At 38.0% G+C, this 26,403-nt stretch overlaps 1 protein-coding gene across 1 annotated transcript in view; it reads left to right on the top strand.

The window, feature by feature from the left end:
• Positions 1 to 26,403, top strand: part of GABRA3 (gamma-aminobutyric acid type A receptor subunit alpha3) — a 243,619-nt gene that overhangs the window by 178,627 nt on the left and 38,589 nt on the right. Inside the window, exons 6-7 of the mRNA XM_040265444.1 lie at positions 2,292 to 2,374; positions 23,053 to 23,196. Coding sequence (XP_040121378.1) covers positions 2,292 to 2,374; positions 23,053 to 23,196 — 227 coding nt within the window. The remainder of the gene's footprint in view (positions 1 to 2,291; positions 2,375 to 23,052; positions 23,197 to 26,403) is intronic.

Raw genomic sequence — 26,403 nt, 5'->3', positions numbered from 1 at the left:
TTCAGTGTGGGGGACCTGGGTTGGGAAGATCCCCTGGAGAAGGGAGAGGCTACCCACTCCAGTATTCTGCCCTGGAAAATTCCATGGACTGTATAGTTCATGGGGTCACAAAGAGTCAGACATGACTGAGTGACTTTCACTTTCAACATAATAATAAAAGAGGGTAGAAGCAAAGTTTTGAAGAGGATGGGTATTTTGTGGCACAGATTGTGGTGATGAGTATATTAGCCTGAGTTTAGTCTGGGTACTTTCTGCTGCATAAAAAGCTTGAAGGGGTCTTAAAAGTTGTAACAAGGAGGAGAGAAGGCATTAGGATGCATATAAGTACCAGTGAAAAGACCACAGCATAATCTGGCTTTTGAAGCACCCTACTCCCACCAACATCTGCTTTATCATTACTTCTCTGTGCTTAGGTAGAATGGGTATAAAGTGGATGGGAATGAAAATAGGAAAGCTATTATAATTCAGTTCTGCTCCTAAACAGAAATCAGTAGTTTTTGTATCTTGGCTTTGATAATTTATTTGTTGTGGTTATATTTACCATGCCCTCAGGACAACAGGGTAGACATAATTTCCCCTTGGCATTACTCATAATAGGCAGTATCTTGGAAATACTAATATAAGTGGAGAAAAGGAACACAGTTTTCTTTATTAAGCCCTCATGAAGTCTTTTATGTATCCAACAGGAACAGGCTTCTCAATGAAAGATATTTCTCTTTATCAGGTTTTCTGCATTGTAAAACTCCCTACTTATGCCTTAAGAATAAAGAGTAGATTGGTGGGATATTGCAGGCTGACTTGAGAATTGAGCTTTTGTCCAAGACACATGGGAAATTTTATAAATATCCAAGGGATTAGTTAGAGCTGCAAGGATACTTGCCATCTAGTTTTAAGCTCTTACTATTTAGATAAGGAAATGGAAAATAAGAGATGGGTAAATATTTGCTAAAGGGCACTTCTGCCTTCCAGCCTAGAGTTCTTGCTAATAAACACCTGAGCATGTTTGCTTTAGTCAGCCTGCTTTGAGCAGTATCCATTATTGCTACTGTGATCATTTATGAGGTGGTACACATTTATCAAATTTAACAGTTAGCTAGGATAAGATTCTTGCCAGTTGGCCACCTAAAACAAAAGGATGGCAGGGATTGAATCCAGTATAACCAGGAGGTATACAGGTTAGCTAGAAAAAGCTCATCAGAGTTAGCTGTCAAATAATTGAATTTTTGCTGTGCAATTCCCATTTCCACATAGCAGGTTACTTCCTAGACAAAGAAAGTTGAGGCTCAAAATATATGAAGGAAAAAGACGGGAAATTTTGGAATTGATTATTTAGACAGAGTAATGCCAGGGAATGAGTATGTGGGTATGGCAAGTCTTACCCAATCCAGATTTCCATTGAGGAATCCATGAACAGTCTCTCCTACATGTTGTCCCTATTAAGAGCACATGAGTTCTTCATACTTGACCTCTAAGATGTTTGATGTCCTCCATAAACTTAGTAATTTTTTTTTCTCACCAGCTGCTGTGTGTGTATATGAATGTGCAAATGTGTGTATGTGTGCTCCAAGAATCACCTTCAGCAGAACCATCTTTTGTGCTTATTATCAGGTTAAAGATATCCTTTCTACACATCCTTCCTCTCCAGTGCAGTCTCTAAATTTTTTAATTCACATGATAGCCTGCTGAGGAGAATTATTTCAGAAATAAACTGCTGGGCTTCCAAGGTGGTGCAGTGGTAAAGAATCTGCCTGCCAATGTGGGAGATGCAAGAGATGAGAATTCGATCTCTGGGTGGGGAGATCCCTGGAGAAGGAAATGGCAACCCACTCCAGTATTCTTGCCTGGAAAATTCCATGGACAGAGGAACCTGGCAGGCTACAGTCCATGGAGTTTCAAAGAGTCAGACACAACTGACTGACTGAGCATACACTCACACATGCAATTAAACTGCTATCAGGACTGAAGGACTCAGAACCCAGTGTTTCCATGATTCTTTGGTGGGGAGGTAGCTAAGGGAGCTCAGCTAGGGCAGATAAATGATATTTGTTTTCCTAAAGGTGGTAAAGTGGATTCATATCTGATCTAAAAATCTGAATACTGAATGCTGCTTTGAAAGGCTCTCTAGTTCAGTTAATCCATCCCTTGTGTTCATAAAATCTTAGATCTCAGTGAACCTAAACAAACAAATTATTGTTTTTTTAGCAGCACTACACTGCTGGTGAATGAAAACTGAGCCCCATGTTTAATACCATTCATTTTAGCTTAATTTCATGTTTTGTTCTTCCTTTTAGGTTAACAATTCATGCCGAGTGTCCCATGCATTTGGAAGATTTTCCTATGGATGTACATGCCTGCCCACTGAAGTTTGGAAGCTGTATGTATTTTCTTACTTTCATTTTCTGATCTTCAGCCCCTTCTCCCCACCCCCCCCCCCCCCCGCCAAAAAAGACATAGTTCCTATTCTGTCCCTTAGTAATTTCAAAAGCTGAGACCTTTAATTTGGGCTAGTATGTAAGTGGGGAAGGGGAATGGGATGGAGTAGTACTAACTGATCAGGTGGAGATTTAACCTTTAATAGAGTTTTCATTTTAGGAAGCGAACATTATTTCACCATTTTAGACTAATTTCTTTGTCATTAGGTTGAAACATTAACATCTGTTTCCTAAATTATCCATAAGACAAGCCAAGAGAGAGCTAATATAAAGCACAATAATAGCTTCTTAAAGACAAGATCCTTCTAACAGAAGGTGTTTATATTTTTAAAATGCCTATTCTATGTGCATCTTCATATAGCTCTATCTAATTCTCTATAGCAAATGATAAACAGTAAGAGATGGGAAATTTTCTCCTTTTAAGAGAGTATTGCCCTTGCCAGAAGCTGTAAATCTGGCAGAAAAATAAGTAAATACATAGCTCATTTTCAGATAATGAGAAAAATCAAAATTGAGGAGAATTTGAGTGAGTTTCTGACTAAGAATTTCAGAGTAAGTTTAATTTGGGAGTCATCAGAGCAATAGTGGCAGACTTTATTTTTTGGGCTCCAAAATCACTGCAGATGGTGACTGCAGCCATGAAATTAAAAGATGCTTATTCCTTGGAAGGAAAGTTATGACCAACCTAGACAGCATATTAAAAAGCAGAGATATTACTTTGCCAACAAAGGTCTGTCTAGTCAAGGCTATGTTTTTTTTTCCTGTGGTTATGTGTGGATGTGAGATTTGGACTATAAAGAAAGCTGAGCACAGAAGAATTGATGCTTTTGAACTATGGTGTTGGAGAAGACTCTTGAGAGTCCCTTGGACTGCAAGGAGATCCAACCAGTCCATCCTAAAGGAGATCAGTCCTGAGTATTCATTGGAGGGACCGATGTTGAAGCTGAAACTCCAATACTTTGGCCACCTCATACGAAGAGTTGACTCATTTGAAAAGACCCTGATGCTGGGAAAGATTGAAGGCAGGAAGAGAAGGGAATGATGGAGGGTGAGATGGTTGGATGGCATCACTGACTCAGTGAACATGAGTTTGGGTAAACTCCAGGAGTTGATGATGGACAGGGAGGCCTGGTGTGCTGAAGTCCATGGGGTCTCAAAGAGTCGGACATGATTGAGTGACTAAACTGAACTGAACTTGGAGCAATATATCATGGTCTGTGTTTATCATCTCTAAATTATATTTATCTCTGTATTTTAACATAGAAAGTGCATTTGAAAAGACCCAAATAATTACATGTGACATATTTTTTTCAATCATTGTCAAATATTTACAAATTATCTCCTAAGGGCCAGGCTCTATTATAGGAGCTTGGAATGCATCCATGAATAAAACAAAGACCCTGCCCTTGTGGAACTTATATAGAGGAAAGAGTGATGGCAAAAGAGAAAATAAACACTAAATTAAAAAGTAAAGTATAAAGTATATTGTAAAATGAGAAGCACCATAAGAAGACATAAAAGTACTGCAGAATAAGGTGGGGTCAATCATGTCTAGGTGGAAGATAAACATTGCCATTGAAATTTAAAATAAAGTAATCAGTGTAGTCTTCTTTGAAAAAGTGACATTTGGGCAGAAAGTTTGAGGAGGCAAAAGGTTTAACAAGACAGATATTTGTGGAAATAATACTGTAGTTATAGGGAATAGCCAGGGACAAGACCCTGAATCAGAAATGTATCTGACTTGTTAAAAACATCAAAGTGCCAGATGTGAGATCGAAGAGGGGGTCAGGTCATCTGCAGTGGTGATGGACAGTAAAGCACTTTGAATTTTATTCTGAGGGAAAATGGAGTTATTGAATATTTAGATATATTATCTGATTTTTGTTTTTTCAAGAATCATTATGGATACTCTGTTAAAAATAAGTATGAGAAAGATAGAAGCAGGGAGTCCAGTTAATAGGTTTTTGCAATATTTCAGCTGAGAGATTATGATGGCTCAGATCAGAGTAATAGTGACATAAGTGATAAGATTCTGATTCTGGATACATTATGAAGGACAATCCCAAAGGATCCTCCAATGAATTAGATATAGAATATCACAAGAAGAGAACTCAGGGATGACTTATAGATTTCTGTCCTAATGGATTTACTATCAAGTTAGGTAAGTATTACTTCCATTCTATATAGGATAGAGTTATTCGTGAGTGAACATGCTCCCCTCATGAACAATTAGGAAACCTAGAACTGTTGAGCAATAAGGATCGAAAAGACTAAAATTCTGGAGATAGGGTAGAACCTCCTTTATTCTTGGTGTGTTTGTTAGTTGCTCAGTTGTGTCTGACTCTTTGCGACCCCATAGACTGTAGCTCGCCAGGCTCCTCTGTCCATGGGATTCTCCAGGCAAGAATCCTGAAGTGTGTTACCATTCCCTTCTCCAGGGGATCTTCCCACCCCAGGGATTGAACCGAGGTCACCTGCATTGCAGGCAGATTCTTTACCATCTGAGCCACCAGGGAAGCCCCTTCATTCTTGGTGGTACTTTCCAATTCTGGCCATGGATTGCAGCTTGGAATTCAAGTTTTGCCCTGACCATAAGGCTGCTACTTGATGAAATATATAAAAAAGTAATAGAAAATGAGCTTATGGTTGCTGGGGTTGCCAGGGGGAAGGGATAGTTAGGGGGGTTGGGATAGACATGTACACACTACATTTAAAATAGATAATCAACAAGAACTTACTGTATAGCACAGGGAACTCTGCTCAATGTTACTTAGCAGTCTGGATGGGAGGGGAGTTTGTAGGAGAATGGATACATGTATATGTATGGCTGAGTCCCTTTGCTGTTCACCTGAAACTATCACAACATTGTTAACTGGCTGTGCATGCTAATTCACTTCAGTCGTGTCCAACTTTTTGTGACCCTGTGGACTATAGCCAGTGAGGTTCCTCTGTCCATGAGATTTCCCAGGCAAGAAGACTGGAGTGACAATCGGCTATACTCCAATACAATATAAAAAGTTTAAAATTTTGTTTAAAAATGATTCACCATTAGCAGTATACATGGCTATAAGCATATACTTATGATAAGCAAAATCAAGTGATCAGATCAACATATATTCCTGTGCTGATACTTGGAATTTCAATACTTTTTACTCAGTGTGCCAGCATTTCCTGTTCTTGCTTTGACTTGACATTAGTAGATTTCTTTAATCCAGAAATGATTCTGTCTATTGTTAAGCTTTAATTTTTATAGGAGAATTATAATACATTTCCATTTTGCTTATTTCTCAACTATTTTTCTCATTATTTTATTCTCAAAAATATATATACAGTTCCCAATAAATGCCAGGAAGGAAATTACACGTAGAAACAATAGTCAGGATAGTGGTTACACTTGATGGGGTTTATACTTGATAAGGGACACAACTAGTGCTTCTGGGTGCTGAATATATGGAATGTAAGTCTGGTTTCAGGAAAGATATCTAGTATGCATTAGTGTCTCAGTTACGCCCAACTCTTTGGGACCCCATGGAATGTAGCCCACCAGGCTCCTCTGTCCATGGGTTCTCCAGGCAAGAATATTGGAGTGGGTAGCCAATCCCTGCTCCAGGGGATCTTCCCTACCCAGGGATTGTTCGTGGGTCTCCTGCATTGTAGGCAGATTCTTTACCATCTGAGCCAGCAGACTGGATATTTAATTGAAGTTTCATCCATTTAGATGGTATTTAAAGCCATAAAGCTGGAGGAGTTGACTGCATGTAGATAAGAGTGTCAAAGACTGTTTCCTGAATCACTATAACATTTAGAGGCTAAAGAGAATAACTCAGTAAATGTGAAGGATAGGACAGGTGTAGTAAGAGGAAACTTAAGGGAACATAGTATCCTATAAGCAAATTAAGTATATTAAGAAGGAAGAGTGGTTTAAATTCTTAAGTGGGCAGTTAATATTGACTTTGAAAACTGGAACGGTAAAGTGAGAACTTCTGAAAATCCATTCTTCCATAAAAGCAACAAGAACATTTTCAAAAGTTGTCAAAATAAACTTTCTCCAAACTCTAAACAAAGGCTCACAACAGTCTGAGGAGTGCTGGTCAAGAGAAATGGCTGATTCTCAATATGGCGAGAGAACCATGTTCTGATCCTCTTCACCCCCATTCTGAAGAAGCCTTGAAGATTTCATAATGATAAAAAGGATCAATTCATCAGGAAGATATAACAATTATAAAGATGATTGCACCTAGAAACCCAAAATGCACAGAGCAAAACTGATAAGAATAGAAAAGGGAAATAAACTATTCAATAATAAAAAAACTAAACATTTTAATATTCCAGTTCCATAGAACAACTAGACAGAACATCAACATAGAAATAGAAGACTTGAACACGATACAAACCAATTAGGTCTAATTAGCATTTATATTGCACTCTACTAAATAATATCAGAACACCCATTATTCTGAAGTGCACATGGAATATTTTCTGTGGTAGATTGTATGTTAGGCCTTAAAACAAGATGCAGTCAGTTTAAAAGTTCTGGAACCATATGAGGTGTGTTGTCTAACCTCACTTGAATGAAATTAAAATTCAACTATGGAAGGAAATTTGGGAAGTTCACGAATATGTTGAAATTAAACAGCATATTCCTAAATAAAAAAAAAGTATCAAAGAAAAAATCATAAGGGAAATTAGAAAATATTTTGAAATTAATGAAAATTATGTACAATGTAAATACAGCTTAAAGCAGTGTTTAGAGGAAAATTTATAACTGTAAAGCCTGTCTCCAGGAGTTGGTGACGGACAGGGAGGCCTGGCGTGCTGCGATTCATGGGGTCACAAAGAGTCAGACACGACTGAGCAACTGAACTGAACTGAACTGAACTGAAAGCCTGTATCAAAAAGAAGAAAGATCTAAAATCAATAACCTGAACTTCTACCTTAAGAAACTAGAAAGAGAAGAGCAAACTAAATTCAAAACAAGCAGATAGAAAAAAATAATAAACATTAGAGTGAAATTAAATGAAACAGAAAGTAGAAAAACATTAAACAGAATCAAATAATATAAAAGTGTTTTTTGAAAAAAAATCAATAAACTGATAAACCTTTAGCTAGACTGATGAAAGAGAGAATACAAAATGCAGATACAAATACAAAATGCAAATACAAAACAAGAGAATAATCAAATCATGAAATAAAGACATCACTACTGATCTTACAGAAATAAACAGGATTATAAAGTAACACAAGCTGCAAATTACATGTCAACAAATGAGAGAGCCTAGATGAAATGGAAAAATTACTACTAATACACAAACTACTGGAAGTGATTGAGAAAAAAGTAGACATTTTTATTGGATCTATAACAAGAGACTTAATTAGTAATTTTATAACTTCCCACAAGCAAAAACCCAGACCCACCATTGCATTTTATCAAACATTTAAAGAAGAATGAATACTAAGTCTTCCCAAAGTCTTGTAAAATACAGATGAGGAAGAACATTCAGTCAGGTCAGTATTACCATGATACCAAAACCAAAGATCACAAGAAAAGAAAACTACAGACAAATATTCTTTATGACTATAGACATAAAAGTCTTCAACAAAATAAATAAAATAAAAACCAAATTAAAAGGCCTATAAATGAATTACCCACTATCTTCAAGTAAGATCTATTCCAGGGATATAAAGTTGGCTTTATATCCAAAAGTCAATCAATGTAATACACCATATCAATAAAATAAAGACAAAAAAGCCACATGATCATTTCAATAGCTGCATAAACACATATACCTCATGCCAGAAGTCCAAATCTGTCCTGATTTGCCAGTAACTCTCTGACAGAGGAGCCTGGTGTGCTACAGTCCACAGGGTTGCAAAGAGTCGGCCACAACTGAAGCAACTTGGCACACATGCATACTTGGCTATAACTTACCCTGTAACTTTGGATATTTTAAAATCTTGACAGTTTTAAGTATTTGAATTAGTTATAAAGCTATGGAGTGTTTATTTCCACTTGGTTTCATAGTATGCCAACCTTAGGCTGTAGTTGTTATATTCATCAGAACTCTTGTATTCTTACTGAATATGCCCAAACCAAGCTGGTTATTTTTTCTCTGAAATCTTCTTTTGTGTTTTGTGTCTAAGTTTAGATCTTGTGATCAGGTTATTGTTAACCTCTTCAACCTCATCTCATATCTCTTTCCCCTTTCCATTGGCTTTCTTCCAGTTCCTAGAACACTGTAACACTGCAGAATATTTCCCACTCAGAAGAGTTTACACTTTCTGTTTTTTGTTTGTTTGGTACCTGAAATATTCTCCCTCAAACTCTGGCTTTTGCTCATCTTCCATTTTTCTGCTAAAAAGCCACCCCCTCAAAGGGATCTGCTCTGATCACTGTATCTAATTAAACTCCTCCCTACCTCATAAACTCTGTTTTATTTTTTATAGCACTTATCACTCTATGATATTATCTTCTTTATTTACTTACATATTTTCTTTCTGTACTAGACTTATAAGTTCAATCAAGGGTTGGGACCTCAAATGTCTTATCACTTCTATACATTAACTATCTAATATAGTGTCTCAGTATATGAGTGACTGAATCAAGAAAGCAAGTGACAGTATGAGTTCAAAGGGAATTCTTGCTCATTTGTGCTGTTGTGGCAGAAGTGATTTTTACTTCTCATAGTCCTGGAGCCTGGCACATACCAAGGCTCAAGGAACAGAAGGAGGCATTTGGCAAAGCAACCAAAGGCAAGCAGATGCTTGTGGCATCATAGCCAATACAATATATGTTAAGGGAGCCATTCTGAGAGTGCTGTAGTTCGTATTGTCTGATAGGTCTCCTTTCTGCAGCATCCATTCCCCATACCTCTCTAAGTCTGTTCCTCCATGGGGGAAAAAAAAGATTGAAATTGAGGAGAAGGACTCAACTGGGAGGGAAGTTGAGGGTTTAAAGAAACCCATGGGACAGGCAGGGAGAAGAGAAGAAAAAGAAGGCCTGGGAAAGACTTCTATTCCCCAATGGGTGAATGAATTCCAGCATTAGTCAAGTACTTGCAAAAGTTACAAACTCATGGTCATCTAGAATCCTTCCTCAGACTTCCTCCTTTCCTTTCTTGAAAGTGAAAGTCACTCAGTCATGTCTGACTCTTTGTGACCCCATGGACTATATAGTCCATGGAATTCTTCAGGCCAGAATACTGGAATGGGTAGCCTTTCCCTTCTCCAGGGGATCTTCCCAACCCAGGGATCAAACCCAGGTCTCCCGCATTGTAGGCAGATTCTTTACCAGCTGAGCCATGAGGGAAGCCCAAGAATACTGGAGTGGGTAGCCTATCCCTTCTCCAGGGGATCTTCCCAACCCAGGAATCCAATTGGGGTCTCCTGCATTGAAGGTGGATTCTTTACCCACTGAGCTATCAGGGAAGCCAAGCAATAGTTATATCCTGCCACTGAGATCTCCTCCCCTTTCCACTCAATTCATCCCACTAATACTATATAATTTTGCCCTAAATGTCATTCACACAAAACATTGTGATGGCCTTTGTAACTACTGTTTTGGCTTTAGTTTCATTCTTTCCAACCAGTCATCCATACTGCTGGTTGAACAATCTTTCTAGAGCATACGTCTGGCCATGTCATCTCTATTTCAGTCATGCCCGCAGACCTTATAGCCTATGGACTAAAACCCTTATTTCATTTTTTAAAAACTTAAAGTATAGTTAATTTAAAATATTATATTACTTTCAGATGTATACCACAGTGATTCAATATTTTAATAAATTATATTCCATTTAAAGTTATTATAAATTATTGGCTGTATTCCTTGTGCTGCACAGTATTTTCTTGTAATTTATGTACTTTACATAGTGGTTTGTGCCTCTTAATCCTCTACCCCTATCTTGCCATCTCCTAGTTCCTCTCCCCACTGATAAGCACTAGTTTGTTCCCTGTATCTGGGAGTCTGTTTCTGTTTTCTTATATTCATTAGTTTGTTGGAATTTTTATATTCTGTATATAAGTGATTACATATAGTATGTGTCTTTCTTTGACTTATTTCGCTGAGCATAAAAGCCCCAAAGTCTATCCATGTTGTTGCAAATACCAAAATTTCTTTCTTTTTATGGCTAATATCCCGTTTTAGGCTTCCCTGGTGGCTCAATAGTAAAGAATCTGCCTGCCAATGCAGGAGATGTGGGTTTAGTCCCTGGGTCAGGAAGATCCCCTCGAGAAGGAAATGGCAACCCACTCCAGTATTCTTGCTTGAAAATCCCATGGACAGAGGAGCCTGGCAGGCTACAGTCCATGTTGGTCACAAAGAGTTGGACATGACTCAGTGACTAAACAATGGTATCCATTTTACACACACACACACACACACACACACAAAAACACACACACTATATCATATACATTCATCTGTTGAACATTTAAGTTGGCTTCTATATCTTGCCTATTGCAAATACTGCTGCTATGAACACTGGGGTACAGCTATCATTTCAAATTAGTGTTTTCATTTTCTGCAAATATATTCCCAGGAGTGGAATTGCTGGGTCATATGGTAGTTTTGTTTTTAGTTTTTTGAGAAACCTCCATACTGTTTTCCACAGTGGCTACATCAGTTTACATTCCCACTAACAGTGTACTAGTGTATAAGTGTTCCCTTTTCTCAACATCCTTTCCAAGTCTATCCATCCTTTCCAAATTTATTATTTGGGATCTTTTTGATGACAGTCATTATAACTCATGTGAAGTGATCTTTTATTGTGGTTTTGTTTTGCATTTCTCTGACAATCAGTAATGGGCATCTTTTCATGTGACTGATTATTGACCATTTATATCTCTGGGGAAATGTCGATTCAGGTCTTCTCTATATTTTTAAATCAAGTTTTTTAGTTGGTTTCCTTTGCTGTGCAGAATTTTTTGTTTAATTAAGTCCTATTTGTTTATTTATTTTTTTGTTTCCTTTGCTTAAAAGGACAATCCAAAAATATATTGCTAACACTTATGTCAAAGACTGCTCTACCTATGTTTTCTTCTAGGAGTTTTATGATTTCTAGTCTTACATTTAGGTCTTTAGTCCATTTAGAGTTTATTTTTCTATATAGTGTGAAGGAGTGTTCTGATTTCATGTCTTGACATGTAGCTGCCAGTTTTCACAGCACCACTTATTGAAGAGGCTCTCTTTTTTCCACTGTATATTCTTGCCTCCTTTGTCATAGATTAATTGGCCATAGGTGCATGAGTTTATTTTTGTGCTTTCTATACTGCTCCATTGATCTATATTTCTATTTTTGTGTGGTATCATACTGTTTTGATTACTGGAGCTTTGTAATAAAATCTGAAGTCAGAGAGTGTGATGCCACAGGCTTTGTGTTTTTTTTTTTTTTTTCCTCAAGATTGCTTTAGCTCTTCAGGGTCTTTTGTGCTTCCACACAAATTTTAGGACTATTTGTTCTAGTTCTATGAAAAATGGCATGGGTATTTTGTTAGGGATTGTGTTAAATTTGTGAATTGCTTTGAACAATATGGACATTTTAACAATATTAACTTTTCTAGTCCATAAATAATGGCAACATTTCTATTTGTATGATCTTCCATTTCCTTCATTAATGATTCATAGTTTTCAGAATATAGATCCTTCACTTCCTTGGTTAAATTTATTCCTTCATATTTTATTCTTTTTGATATAATTATAAATGGGATTGTTTATTTGCCTTTCTACGATAGTTTCTTAGTGGTGTATAGAACAGCAACAGATTTCTGTATATTAATCTTGAATCCTACAACTTTGCTGAATTAATTTATTAGTTCTAATACTTTTCTGGTGGTGACTAGCATTTTCTATATATAGTATTATATCATCTGTAAATAGTGACCTTTTTATCTCTTTCCTTCTAATGTGGATGCCATTTTTTTCTTGTCTGATTGCTGTGGGTAGAACGTCCAATATTATGTTAAATAAAGATGGTGAGATTGGGCATCCTTGTCTTATTCCCTGATTTTAGAGGAAAAGCTTTCAGCTTTTTACCATTGACTTTTTATACCATTTTACCATTGACATGTTATCATTAGTTGTGGGTTTGTCCTAGCTGGCTTTTATTATTTTGAGGTATGTTGCCTCTATGCCCACTTTCTGGAGAGTTTTTATTATGAATGGGTGTTGAATTTTGTAGAATTTTTCTGCATCTATTGAGATGATGATGTGGCTTTTGTCTTCTTTTTGTTAATGAGGTGTACCACATTGATTGATTTGTGGATACTGAACTATGATTGCATCCTAGAATAATTTGCACTAGACCATGGTATGTAGATCTTTTTTTGCATATTGCTAGATTTGGTTTGATAATATTTTATTGAAGATTTTTATATCTATATAAAATCAGAGATATTGGCCTATGATATTCTGTTTTGTAGTGTCTTTGTCTAATTGGATATCATGGTAATAATGGCCTTCTGGAATGAATTTGGGGATGTTTCCTACTCTTCAATGTTCTGGAATAGTTGAAAAGGATAGGTATTAATTCCTCTTTATATATTTGGTAGAATTCCCCTGTGATACTGTCTAGTCCTGGGGTTTTGTTTTTTGAGAGTTTTTTGATTACTGATTTAATTTCCTACTAGTGACCAGCCTGTTTAGAGTATCTGTTTCTTCCTGACTCAGTTTTGGAAGAGTGTATGTTTCTAGGAATTTATGCATTTCATCTAGGTTGTACAATTTGTTGGCATATAACTGCTCATAGTATTTCTCTCATGATTTTTTGTGTTTCTGTGATAGTCATTGTAATTTCCTCTCTTTCATTTTTTAATTTGTTTATTTGGGTCTCCTTCTCTTTTAATGAGTGTGGCTTAAAGTCTTATCAATTTCATTTATCTTTTCAAAAAGTCAGCTCTTGCCTTCATTGATCTTTTCCATTGTTGTGGGGTTTTTTTTGGTCTCTACTTGTTTCTCCTCTAATCTTTATAATTTCCTTCCATCTGCTGACTCTTGGTTTTCTTCGCCCTTTTTCTAATTCCTTTAGATGGTAGTTTAGGTTGTGTATTTGAGAGTTTTCTTGTTTCCTGATATAGGCTTTTATTTCCATAAATGTCCCTCTTGGTATTTGCTGCATCCCATGGATTTTTGAATCAGTTCAGTTCAGTTTAGTTGCTCAATCATGTCTGACTCTTTGTGACCTCATGGACTGCAGCACAACAGGCCTCCCTGTCTATCACCAACTCCTGGAGTTTACTCAGACTCATGTCCATGGAGTCAGTGATGCCACCCAACCATCTCATCCTCTGTCGTCCCCTTCTCCTGCCTTCAATCTTTCCCAGCATCAGGGTATTTTCAAATGAGTCAGCTCTTTGCATCAGGTGGCCAAAGGATTGGAGTTTCAGCTTCAACATCAGTCCTTCCAAAGAATATTCAGGACTGATTTCCTTTAGGATGGACCTCCTTGCAGTCCAAGGGACTCTCAAGAGTCTTCTTGAACACCACAGTTCAAAAGCATCAATTCTTCAGCACTCAGGTTTCCTTAGAGTCCAACTCTCACATCCATACATGATACTGGAGGAACCATAGCCTTCACTAGACAGACCTTTGTTGGCAAAGTAATGTCTCTGCTTTTTAATATGCTGTCTAGGTTGATCATAACTTTTATTACAAGGAGTAAGTGTCTTTTAATTTCATGGCTGTAGTCACCATCTGCAGTGATTCTGGAGCCCCCCAAAATAAAGTCTGCCTCTGTTTCCACTGTTTCTCCATCTATTTATCATGAAGTGATGTGATTGGATGCCATGATCTTTGTTTTCTGAATGTTGAGCTTTAACCCAGCTTCTTCACGCTCCTCTTTCACTTTCATCAGGAGACTCTTTAACCCTTCTTCACTTTCTGCCATAAGGGTGGTGTCATCTGCATATCTGAGGTTATTGATATTTCTCCTGGCAATCTTGATTCCAGAGTGTGCAGCCCAGCATTTCTCATGATGTACTCTGCATATAAGTTAAATAAGCAGGTTGACAATATACAGCCTTGACGTACTCCTTTTCCTATTTGGAACCAGTCTATTGTTCCAGGTCCAGTTCTTTTTCTTTTTTACTTAATTTTTTATTTTTAAATTTATTTATTTATATATTTATTTATATTTTTGGAGGATAATTACTTTACAATATAGTATTGGTTTTGTCATACATTGACGTGAATCCACCATGGATATACATGTGTTCCCCTTCCTGAACACCCCCTCCCACCTCCCTCCCCGTACCATCCTTCTGGGTCATCCCAGTGCACCAATCCTGAGCACCCTAAATAGTGCATCAAACCTGGACTGGCAATCCGTTTCACATATGATAATATACATGTTTCACTGCCATTCTCTTAAACCATCTCACCCTTGCCCTCTCCCACAGAGTCCATAAGACTGTTCCATACATCTGTGTCTCTTTTGCTGTCTCGCATACAGGGTTATCATTACCATCTTTCTAAATTCCATATATATGCATTAGTATACTGTATTGGTATTTTTTTTCTGGCTTACTTCACTCTGCATAACAGGCTCCAGGTTCATCCACCTCATTAGAACTGATTCAAATGTATTCTTTTTAATGGCTGAGTAATATTCCATTGTGTATATGTACCACAGCTTTCTTATCCATTTGTCTGCTGATGGACATCTAGGTTGCTTCCATTTTCTGGCTATTATAAACAGTGCTGTGACAAACATTGGGGTATACATGTCTCTTTCAATTCTGGTTTCCTCGGTGTGTATGCCCAGCAGTGGGATTGCTGGGTCATATGGCAGTTCTATTTCCAATTTTTTCAGGAATCTCCACACTGTTCTCCATAGTGGATGTACTAGTTTGCATTCCCACCAACAGTGGAAGAGGGTTCCCTTTTCTCCACACCCTCTCCAGCATTTATTGCTTGTAGACTTTTGGATAGCAGCCATTCTGACTGCCATGAAATGGAACCTCATTGTGGTTTTGATTTGCATTTCTCTGATAATGAGTGATGTTGAGCGTCTTTTCATGTGTTTGTAAGCCATCTGTGCGTCTTCTTTGGAGAAATGTCTGTTTAGTTCTTAGGCCCAGTTTTCGATTGGGTCATTTATTTTTCTGGAATTGAGCTGCAGGAGTTGCTTGTATATTTTTCAGATTAATTCTCTGTCAGTTGCTTCATTTGCTATTATTTTCTCCCATTCTGAAGGCTGTCTTTTCACCTTGTTGTGCAAAAGCTTTTAATTTTTATTAGGTCCCATTTGTTTATTTTTGCTTTTATTTCCAATATTCTGGGAGATGGGTCATAGAGGATCCTACTATGATTTATGTCGGAGAGTGTTTTGCCTAAGTTTTCCTCTAGGAGTTTTATAGTTTCTGGTCTTAAGTTTAGATCTTTAATTCATGTTGAGTTTGTTTTTGTGTATGGTGTTAGAAAGTGTTCTAGTTTCATTTTTTTACAAGTGGTTGACCAGTTTTCCCAGTACCACTTGTTAAAGAGATTGTCTTTTCTTCATCGTATATTCTTGCTTCTTTTGTCAAAGATAAGGTGTCCAAAAGTACGTGGATTTATCTCTGGGCTTTCTGTTTTGTTCCGTTGATCTATATTTATGTCTTTGTACCAGTACCGTACTGTCTTGGCGACTGTGACTTTGTAGTAGATCCTGAAGTCAGGCAGGTTGATTCCTCCAATTCCATTCTTCTTTCTCAAGATTTCTTTGGCTATTTGAGGTTTTTTTTGTATTTCCATATAAATTGGCTTAAAGCCCAACATTCAAAAAACTAAGATCATGGCATCTGCTCCCATCACTTCATGGGAAATAGATGGGAAAACAGTATAAACAGTGGCAGACTTTATTTTTGGGGGCTCCAAAATCACTGCAGATGGTGATTGCAGCCATGAAATTAAAAGACGCTTACTCCTTGGAAGGAAAGTTATGACCAACCTAGATAGCATATTCAAAAGCAGAGACATTACTTTGCCAACAAAGGTCCATCTAGTCAAGGCTATGGTTTTTCCAGTGGTCATGTATGGATGTGAGAGTTGGACTGTGAAGAAGGCTGAGCGCCGAAGAATTGATGCTTTTGAACTGTGGTGTTGGAGAAGACTCTTGAGAGTCCCTTGGACTACAAGGAGATCCAACTATTCCATCCTAAAGGAGATCAGTCCTGGGTGTTCATTGGAAGGACTGATGCTCAAGCTGAAACTCCAATAATTTGGCCACCTCATGTGAAGAGTTGACTCACTGGAAAAGACCCTGATGCTGGGGGGTGGGGTGGGGGCAGGAGGAGAAGAGGATGACAGAAAATGAGATGGCTGAATGGCATCACTGATTTGATGGACATGAATTTGGGTGAACTCCAGGAGTTGGTGTGGACAGGGAGGCCTGATGTGCTGTGATTCATGAGGTCACAAAGAGTCGGACACGACTGAGCGACTGAACTGAACTGAATTGTTCTCCATATCCAGGAACACACAAAGAGATTCACAGAGTTGGGTAGAGAAGAGAATGGGGAGGGAGGAGATAGAGGTGACCTGGTGGAGAAAAAGAAGAGTCCAAAGGAGGAGAGAGCAATCCAGCCAGTAATTTCGCTCCCAAGTAAAAATGGGTACTAAAGATTGGATTCTTAAAGGTACAAAATTGATAACAAATACCAAAAAGCAAAGATTAAAAATCTAGAATAGAGGTTAGATTCTCAAAAATACAATATTAAAGAAAAAAACAAAGTCACAAAAATTATAATATATATATATATATATGAACTTTGCTTTTAAAAATAAGGTCTTTTTTGGCAAAGAAACAGTAGGTTAAAAATGAAAACAAAAGAAGTAATAGAGGACTTAAAAATATTTTTTTAATTAAAAAAATGACAATAGTAAAAATATATCTAGGACTTTCTCTGGTGTTGTGGACAGTGTAGGGTCAGTTCAGTTTCAGATAATTCCTTGATCTGGCTTACACTTCTCAAGATCTATAGGCCCCTTCCTATGTAGTCGGTGCTAACTTCAGGGTTTTAATCTATTGGACATGTCACTTCCAAAGTGGTTCCCTCTGTTTATTTTAGATTCTTCTGTTTGCTGGTGTCTTCAGTGTCTAATTTCTGCCCTGACACAAGGAGGCGGTAATGGTCCCTTTTGTTTTAGGCTCACTTGTTCAGTCTTGCTGTGGGGAGGGAGGAACATGGCAAACAGATATCACTGGCATCTGTGGGGAGCGCTCGCAGTCTCAGCCACACTGGGTTTCCCCCGTTCACGGTGTGTGTGCTTTCCCAGTCTACACTGTTCAGGCTTTAGCTTGCTCTGCCAGGAACTGTCTGATGTGGACCCTGGGTTGAGTGCACTTCCCAGGTCTAAGCTGTTCAGGTTCAGGTTCTTTGGTACTCCACAAAGGCGCAGACTTGATTGGGCCTGCGTTTTGTGCCCTTCCCCGGTCCAAGCAGCTCAGGTGACCAGATGCTTGGCGATCTGCAACTTAGCGCCTCCTGCATCCCAGCCTCTTGGTTTTCTGGGTATACTCTGAGCGCACCTTTTCAGGTGTGCCGTGTGTCTTCTCTGGGGAGCTGATCTCTGGCTGAGACCCTCCCGGCGGATGGATGTCGACCATCCATAATCCCAAGGAGTCTTGCTTAGCAATGAAGCCTGCTTGCAGTTTGGTAGATGATGCCTCTCTGAGGCCGTGATTTCCCCCTTCTGTCTCTGGCTGCACTTGGCTGCCTGTCTCTGGCGGGGGATGGGCTGGTTCACAGCCGGCTAGCTCTACTCAGTCCTTTGTTCTGTGAGTGGGCCTGGAGGTGTCTTAGGTTAGGGCTTTTCACGGGATAGCTGTCCCACAGTCTGGGTTGCTATCTCTAGTTAGTTCCCTCAGATTGCCCTCGGGGCATTCAGGCCCGGTCCTTACCCTAAGCAATGCAGCCCACGCCTCCCTGTTCAGTCCCCACTTGCTAGTGGCGGATGCAAGCGTCTGGGCTGCTTCTCCGCTGGGAGTTGCCTTTAGGTACGTAATCTGTGGGTTTTAATTATTTATTTATTTTTCCTCCCGGTTATGTTGCCCTCTGAGGTTCCAAGGCTCGCCACAGATTCACCAGTGAGAGTGTTTCCTGGTGTTTGGAAATCTCTCTTTTTAAAGACTCCTTTCCTGGGACGGATCTCCATTCCTGCCTCTTTTGTCTCTCTTTTTACCTTTTATATTTTGTCCTACCTCCTTTCGAAGACAATGGGCTGCCTTTCTGGGTGCCTGATGTCCTCTGCCAGCATTCAGAAGTTGTTTTGTGGAATTTGCTCAGCGTTCAAATGTTCTTTCGATGAATTTGTGGGGGAGAAAGTGGTCTCCCTGTTCTATTCCTCTGCCATCTTAGGACCATCCCCCCAGGTCCAGTTCTAACTGTTGCTTCCTGACCTGCATACAGATTTCTCAGCAAGCAGGTCAGGTGGTCTAGTATTCCCATCTCTTTCAGGATTTTCCACAGTTTATTGTGATCCACACAGCCAAAGGCTTTGGCATAGTCAATAAAGCAGAAATAGATGTTTTTCTGGAAGTCTCTTTTTATGATGATCCAGCGAATGTTGGCAATTTGATCTCTGGTTCCTCTGCCTTTTCTAAAACCAGCTTGAACATCTGGAAGTTCACGGTTCACGTATTGTTGAAGCCTGGCTTGGAGTATTTTGAGCATTACTTTGCTAACATGTGAGATGAGTGCAATTATGTGGTAGGATTTTTGAATATTGTGCTTTTATTTCATTTGTTTCAAGGTATTTAAAAAAAATTTCCTCTCTGATTTTTCTGTTGACTCATTGGTTTTTTTTATTATCATAATGTTTTAAGTGTTTATGTAATTGTGTTTTCTCCATTTTTCTTCCTGTCATTGACTTCCAGATTCATGTTTTGTGGTTAGAAAATATGCTTGATATAATATCTATCTTCTCAAATTTATTGAGACCTGCTTTGTGGCCATCATGTGATCTATTTGGAAAACTGCCATGTGTACAGAAAAGAATGTGTATTCAGCTGTTTTGGATGGAGTGTCCTTTAGATATCCTTTAGGTCCAACTAAGTTACAAGTTGGTGGTTTGCAAATATCCTTTGTTTGACATAATAAGTGTTGTCTGTTGTTTTAGGCACTAAGTCATGTCCAACTCTTTTCCAACTTTATGGACTGTAGCCCACCAGGCTCCTCTGTCCATGGATTTCCCAGGCAAGAAAACTGGAGTGGGTTGCCATTTCCTTCTCCAGGGGATCTTTCCAACCCAGAGATTGAACTCACATCTCCTGCATTGCAGGCAGATTCTTTACCACTGAGCCACCAGGGAAGCCCATAATAAGTGTTAATTACTTTCAAAATTATCCTCCAATATTTGAAGTTTGGGAGATGTCACACAGAATTCCAATTCATTTATTATTATTATTTTATGAAATCAGAAGATAGGACAACACTGAGCTCAAATCCCCACAGGGCCACAACCACATGGGGCTGAAAAGTGTCTGTCTCTTTAGATGGGCACTTTCTACTCTCTCACTAAAAACAGGGTACAATGTCAGTTGCCATTAGTCAACTCACTTACATTCTTGTTTTACATGTGGTAGAATTAAGAGCTCCTAGTTGAATAAAGAGGAAAGTGACATAATTGTTGTACCCATAACTATACATATTTTAAATAAATAGAAGATAGACTGAAAGGACTATTTCAAGAAAGATTGTGAGTTTTCATTTCCTAGTAAAAATGAATATTTATACACAATTGCTTTGCATACAAAGTATGCTTTTGTTTGAAGAAATAAAACCTCAGATATCAATATTATGCAATCCATTATAAGAAATCCATAATTGATACATTTTAAAAGATGTACAATGAAAATCTTAAAACAGACTGAAATTAAAAAGAACAATTAAATAGATTAAAATTTCAACAGGTTTGTATTTGAATGTATACATTAAGTGTTGCTGCTAGGAAATATAGTTATATATCAATTAAGCAATTAACCTTCACAGGCATCAAAATACTTTATGATGTCAAATTTATAAAAATGATTAAATTGCAGCAGTAACTATATATTTAATCAAGTATTTTTGTCAGTGAATTGAAGAAATGACTGAGAACATATACAGTGCATATTATGTGGAAAAGTTAGATTTCTTGTGGTATTTTCCTTCATCATTTATGAGGGCACAGATTTTAAAACAGTACCATAGAGTTATGTGTATTTTCTCAATGAGAATTTTGATGTGCCTGAGGAACTTTTGGGCATGTGGCCTACTATGTAGAAATCAGGAAATGTTTTTCTTGAATATATTGAAAATAGTTCTAAAACTACAATATAAGCAGATCACAATTAATACATATGTTTTTGTCAGACTGTTACAAAATACATATCCAACATTTCAAAGTTTTGTAGGGATACAGAATTTATATCCGTTCACTGGTAGATTGACTAGCAGTTATTTGCTTTGTGCTATAAAGTTTAAATAGAGCATGTTATGGACATGATAGCTGCCGCCATGAGTTGGAGATCTCTGAGTGACTTGAACAATAAACAGCTCAAAAATGAATGAAAAGGGTGAGCAGTATGGCGGTCAGGTTCCCTTTATAATGATCCTAGATATCTGAGTTATGGCATGGTGCTCACCCCAAATATAAAACCCACTGTTCTAGGAGTTGATCTGTGTCTAGAAAGAAAGCAAATCTATTCCTTTAAGATACTGACTATAACTAAAAATCCTCACTCTGCATTCCCTCACCATTTTCCTACCCATACCCCTGTTAAAATTAATCTGTGCTAAGTTCCATACTCGACTTTGAAATTACAAATAGAAGACCTGATATTAATACCCTGATACAGAAGAAATGGTGGCAGGTTTCTGGTTTGCAAGTTAAACCAGATTAAACTTATAAGTTTCAAAATAAAATTGTAATCATTAGTTATTGCTTTTTTAATTTGTAATTTTTCATTTTAATTTAAAATATGCCTAACATGATTTTTTACCATAATTCATATACTCACCCCATAATAATAATTAAAGAAAACTTTATTATATTTCTAGAAGTTTATTTTTCTTACAGCTAGCTTAATTAGGTCATTTAAGATATGTCTCTAGCTCCTGTGGACATCTGAATTTGTGACATCTGCATTAGATTATATTTTAACCATTCCTCCCCTTGCCACTACTCTCTATCCTCCAAGAGAAGGAAAACTTTATAAAGGTTTATTGGCAGTCCAGAAGACTGAGAATCACTGTGAGTCTTCTAGACTGTGACCACTTTGGGTTTATTTTTGTGTGTCCAGAGTTGTTGTTGTTGTTTTTCAGTCCCGCTCAGTTGTGTCTGACTCGTTGTGATCCTGTGGACTATAGCACACCAAGCTTCTCCATCCTTCACTATCTTACGGAGTTTACTCAAACTCATATCCATTGAGTCGGTGATGCCATCCAACCATCTCATCCTCTGTTGCCTCCTTCTCCTCCTAACCTCAATCTTTCCCAGCATCAGGGTCTTTTCCAGTGAGTTGGCTCTTCACATCAGGTGGCCAAAGTATTGGAGCTTCAGCTTCAGCATCAGTCCTTCCAATGAATATTCAAAGTTGATATCCTTTAGGATTGACTGCTTTGATCTCCTTGCTGTCTAAGGGACTTTCAAGAGTCTTCTCTTGCATCACAGTTTGAAAGCATCAATTCTTCAGTGCTCAGCCTTCTTTATGGTTCAACTCTCACATCCATACATGACTACTGGAAAAACCATAGCTTTGACTAGATGGACCTTTGTTAGTAAAGTGATGTCTCTGCTTTTTAATATGCTGTCTAGGTTTGTCATAGATTTTCTTCCAAGGAGCAAGTGTCTTTTAATTTCATGGCTTTATTCACCATCTATAGTGATTTTGGAGCCTTAAGAAAATAAGATGTGTCACTGTTTCCATTGTTTCCCCATCTATTTGCCATAAACGATGGGACCAGATGCCATGATCTTAGTTTTTTAAATTTTGAGTTTTAAGTCAGCTTTTTCACTCTCCTCTTTCACTTTCATTAAGAGGCTCTTTAGTTCCTCTTTGCTTTCTACCATTAGCATGGTGTCATCTGCATATCTGAGGTTATTGACATTTCTTCTGGAAATCTTGATTCCAGCTTGTGCTTCATCCACCTTGGCGTTTTGCATGATGTACTCTGTAAATAAGCAGGGTGACAATATGCAGCCTAGATGTACTCCTTTCCTAATGTTGAACCAGTTCATTGTTCCATGTCTGGATCTAACTGTTGCTTCTTGACCTGCGTACAGGTTTCTCAGGAGGCAGGTAAGGTGGTCTGGTATTCCCGTCTCTTTAAGAATTTTGCACAGTTTGTTGTGATCCACACAGTCAAAGGCTTTAGTGTACTCAATGAAGCAGAAGTAGATATTTTTCTGGAATTCCCTTGCTTTTTCTGCAATCCAGTGGATGTTGGCAGTAGTGTCCAGAGTAAATTATTAATAATGATTCAACAAGTACTTAATACAAGCATGAATAAATGCAGTTCATTTCAAGACAGACCACATATTAAAAAGTCTTTTGGGATGAGAGTTGTATTTCAATCTCATATGAGTTTACTATCAAAGATAATCATTTTCTTTTTCCTTCTGTTTTCCATGTTGACTTTTTTTTTTTTTTTTTTTTTGCCTTAGATGCCTATACAACAGCTGAAGTCGTTTATTCTTGGACTCTTGGGAAGAACAAATCTGTGGAAGTGGCACAAGATGGCTCTCGACTGAATCAATATGACCTGCTGGGCCATGTTGTTGGGACAGAAATAATCCGGTCTAGTACAGGTATTTATTTATTTAACAAGTATTTTGTAACCTGTAGCACATATCCGTCACTGTTTTAAATGCTTGTAATAACTTATGATAAGAAAACAGTCTTGGGATGTAGGTAGCATTAGGTTAAGGAAACTGAGGCATGCAGATATTTAGTAATTTGTTCTATGTCACAGTTATGTAATGTCAGAGCCAAGAGCTGAACTCAGGCAGATTGGCTTCCAAGACCATGCTTTTAACTGTGATGTCCTGCTGTCTCCTGGTGAGTTAGAAGATCAAGGTCTTTAAGGCTGTACTGTGATAGAAGAGAAAGCAAAGGGAAGCCACAATGTTTGGAGAGCTAAACTTTGATCCTAAAGGTTTCGTGAAAATATTGCTTAACTCTGCCAATACAGAGGTGGCAAGAACACAGCCAGGAGGTCCAGGAATGAGCCATGGAATTATTTTCTTAAGCAAATCTCCCATTTTAGAAACAAGTGTGTCTAGCAAACGTTGCCAGGTCCTCTCAATGGCTCTTCCTAGGATATTGATAAATGGAACTTAGAGACTTGTTCTGTAGCCTTAAGTGATGTCTATTTAGAAACTTATCAGTTGTAGGAGCCTTAGGAAGGAGACACCCTGAATCCCAACTAACTTTAGGGTATTTGGCAAAATGCAGTATATCTTAGGAGCCCACATGTCTTAGAGTACTTTTTACATGAAACGGTGGGAATTTTCAACACTTGTCTCCATGGAAGTTACAAACAAAGTAGGATACTCTTGTCCTTTTTTTCATTAGCTGGTCAGTGCTGTTCCATCTCCTTGTGGTGTTGCAGTATGTCTGTGTTCTGTTCTCCCTCCATCCTCGGACCAGGGGAGGGAACCTAAAAAAAGCAGTATTTGTAAAGAATTAAAGGACAACAGGAGGCTTCCCAGGTGGCTCAGTGGGTAAAGAATCCTCCTGCAATGCAGGAGACACTGGTTCAATTCCTGGGTCAGGAAGATCCCCTGGAGGAGAGCATATCAACCCACTCCAGTATTCTTGCTTGGAGAATGCTATGGAAAGAGGAACCTGGCAGGCTACAGTCCATAGGGTCGCAAAGAGTTGGACGAAACTGAAGTGACTGAGCATGCACGCATGCAAAGGACAATAGGATTTAGAGATTCAGAATTTGGTGTGGGAAAATGCTATTCTTGAGAACATGACCTTTTAGAGAAGGTCAGTTGTTCTGTGAATGTGGGAGGGAAGTCTCCGCCTAGCTAGTTTAGCTCTCCCCAAGCAGAGGGAGGGAGGAGGACCTTCACTGCCTGCATGTGCAAAGTGTACTTTCATTGTCCCACTGTGATGCTTTCATTTTTGGACGGAAGTTACCTCCTGCTCTGGGGTCCTCCTGCTGCTGCAACCAACCTCCTCTCTGAGATCAGTTGCCCTACTCCTTCCCACCACAGCTTGTGGGCAAAGAGTACCCAGGCTCCTGATGAAGGCTCTGTGGCATCCCAGCACAGCAAGGCAAGCCCCTAAAGACCAAGGGCATCCCAGGCACCCCAGAGGTCCACCCAGAAGAATGGAGAGAGTTTCTGGGGCTACGGCATCTGTTCATTCTCCTGACTTCTCCACCCCTCCTTGGTACTGCTCACCTGATATCAACTTTTGAGACCCATCATTAGCAATTTCAGCAGTCCCATTTGATTTTGTTAAACCACTGTTGTTTAGCCTTTATCACACAGGCAATGCCCGTTCATGATAGAAAAATTAGAAATATCAGAGAAGCAAAAAATGTAAATTAAAATATTCTTAAACTCCATCTAGAAAAAAACTTTTTAGAGGAATTTAGTGCATTAATTGATTATTATACAGTTTGGTGTGTAACCTTTAAGAAGGTTCTGTTTGCATTTTTAATCATAAATATATTTTTATATTAATGGGACCATAATATTGATACTGTCTTACAAGCTGTTTTTATGTAATTTTATACTGTAGGCTTGTTTTCTTGTCACTAAGTATAGGATTCAAGTAAAATGTACACACAAGCTGATAATATTTTTTTCAGATATAATTGACATATTAGTTTCAAATGTACAGCATAATGATTTAATATTTGTCTGTGCTGTGAAATGATCACCACAGGAAGTCTTGTTAATATCCATCACCATACATAGTTACAGAATTTTTTCTTAAGCTGAGAACTTTTAAGATATACTCTCAATAACTTTCACATATGCAGTAGAGTATTTATAGTAGTATTAATTATAGTCTCCATGATGTACATAACACCCTAAAGACTTATTTATTTTATAACTGGATGTTTGTATCTTCTGATTCCCTTCACCCATTTCACCTAACATGTACCCTTGGATTCTGGCAACCACTAATCTAATCTTTGTATCTGTGAGCTTGATTTTTTTGTTTTGTTTTTTGGATTCCACATATAAGTGAGATACAATATCTGTCTTTCTCTGTCTGACTTGTTTCACTTAGCATAATGTACGCAAGGTCATTGCATGTTGTCTCAAATGGCAAAAATTTCCTTCTTTTGTGGCTGAATAATATTCCATTGTATCTCTATATATCACATCTTCTTTATCCATTCATCCATGGATGGAAACTTAGGTTGTTTCCACGTCTTGGCTATTGTAACTAAAGCTGCAGTGAAGATGGAGAAGTATATATCTTTTTAAGTTAGTGTTCTTATTTTCTTCAGATCAATATGAAATTGCTGGATCATATGGTAGTTCCATTTTCAATTTTTTGAGGAAACTTGATACTATTTTCCATAGTGGCTGCACCAATTTACATTCCCACCAAGAGTGCATGAGGGTTACCATTTCCACACATCCTCACCAACATTTGTATTTTGTTGTTAGCTGTAAGTAGTTAGTAATAATATTTTAATAATCACAATAGACATATATTATTACCTGTTTTAGTTACTCTAAAAAGAAAATTACAATGCCATCCTCTGAGGCCATAGCCAGCATTCTCGACAATGACAGATGTTGCTATCAGTGGGAAATGTGGCATTTCATCATGAAATTCAACGATATCTTCATCTTAATAGCTTCATACTTGTGGATCATAATTCATTTAACAAATTATTTATAATTATTTTTTATTTTAATGCGATAAACAACACTGCAAAGACCTTCTTTTTCCACATACAATTTTCATTTCAGTTCAGTTCAGTCACTCAGTCATGTCCGACTCTTCGACCCCATGAACTGCAGCATGCCAGGCCTCCC

This window comes from Oryx dammah, unplaced genomic scaffold, assembly GCF_014754425.2.
Source record: "Oryx dammah isolate SB20612 unplaced genomic scaffold, SCBI_Odam_1.1 HiC_scaffold_23, whole genome shotgun sequence".
Classification (NCBI taxonomy): Eukaryota; Metazoa; Chordata; class Mammalia; order Artiodactyla; family Bovidae; genus Oryx; species Oryx dammah.
Note: the sequence above shows the minus strand (reverse complement) of the source record. Positions and strands in the feature narration are given on the sequence as shown.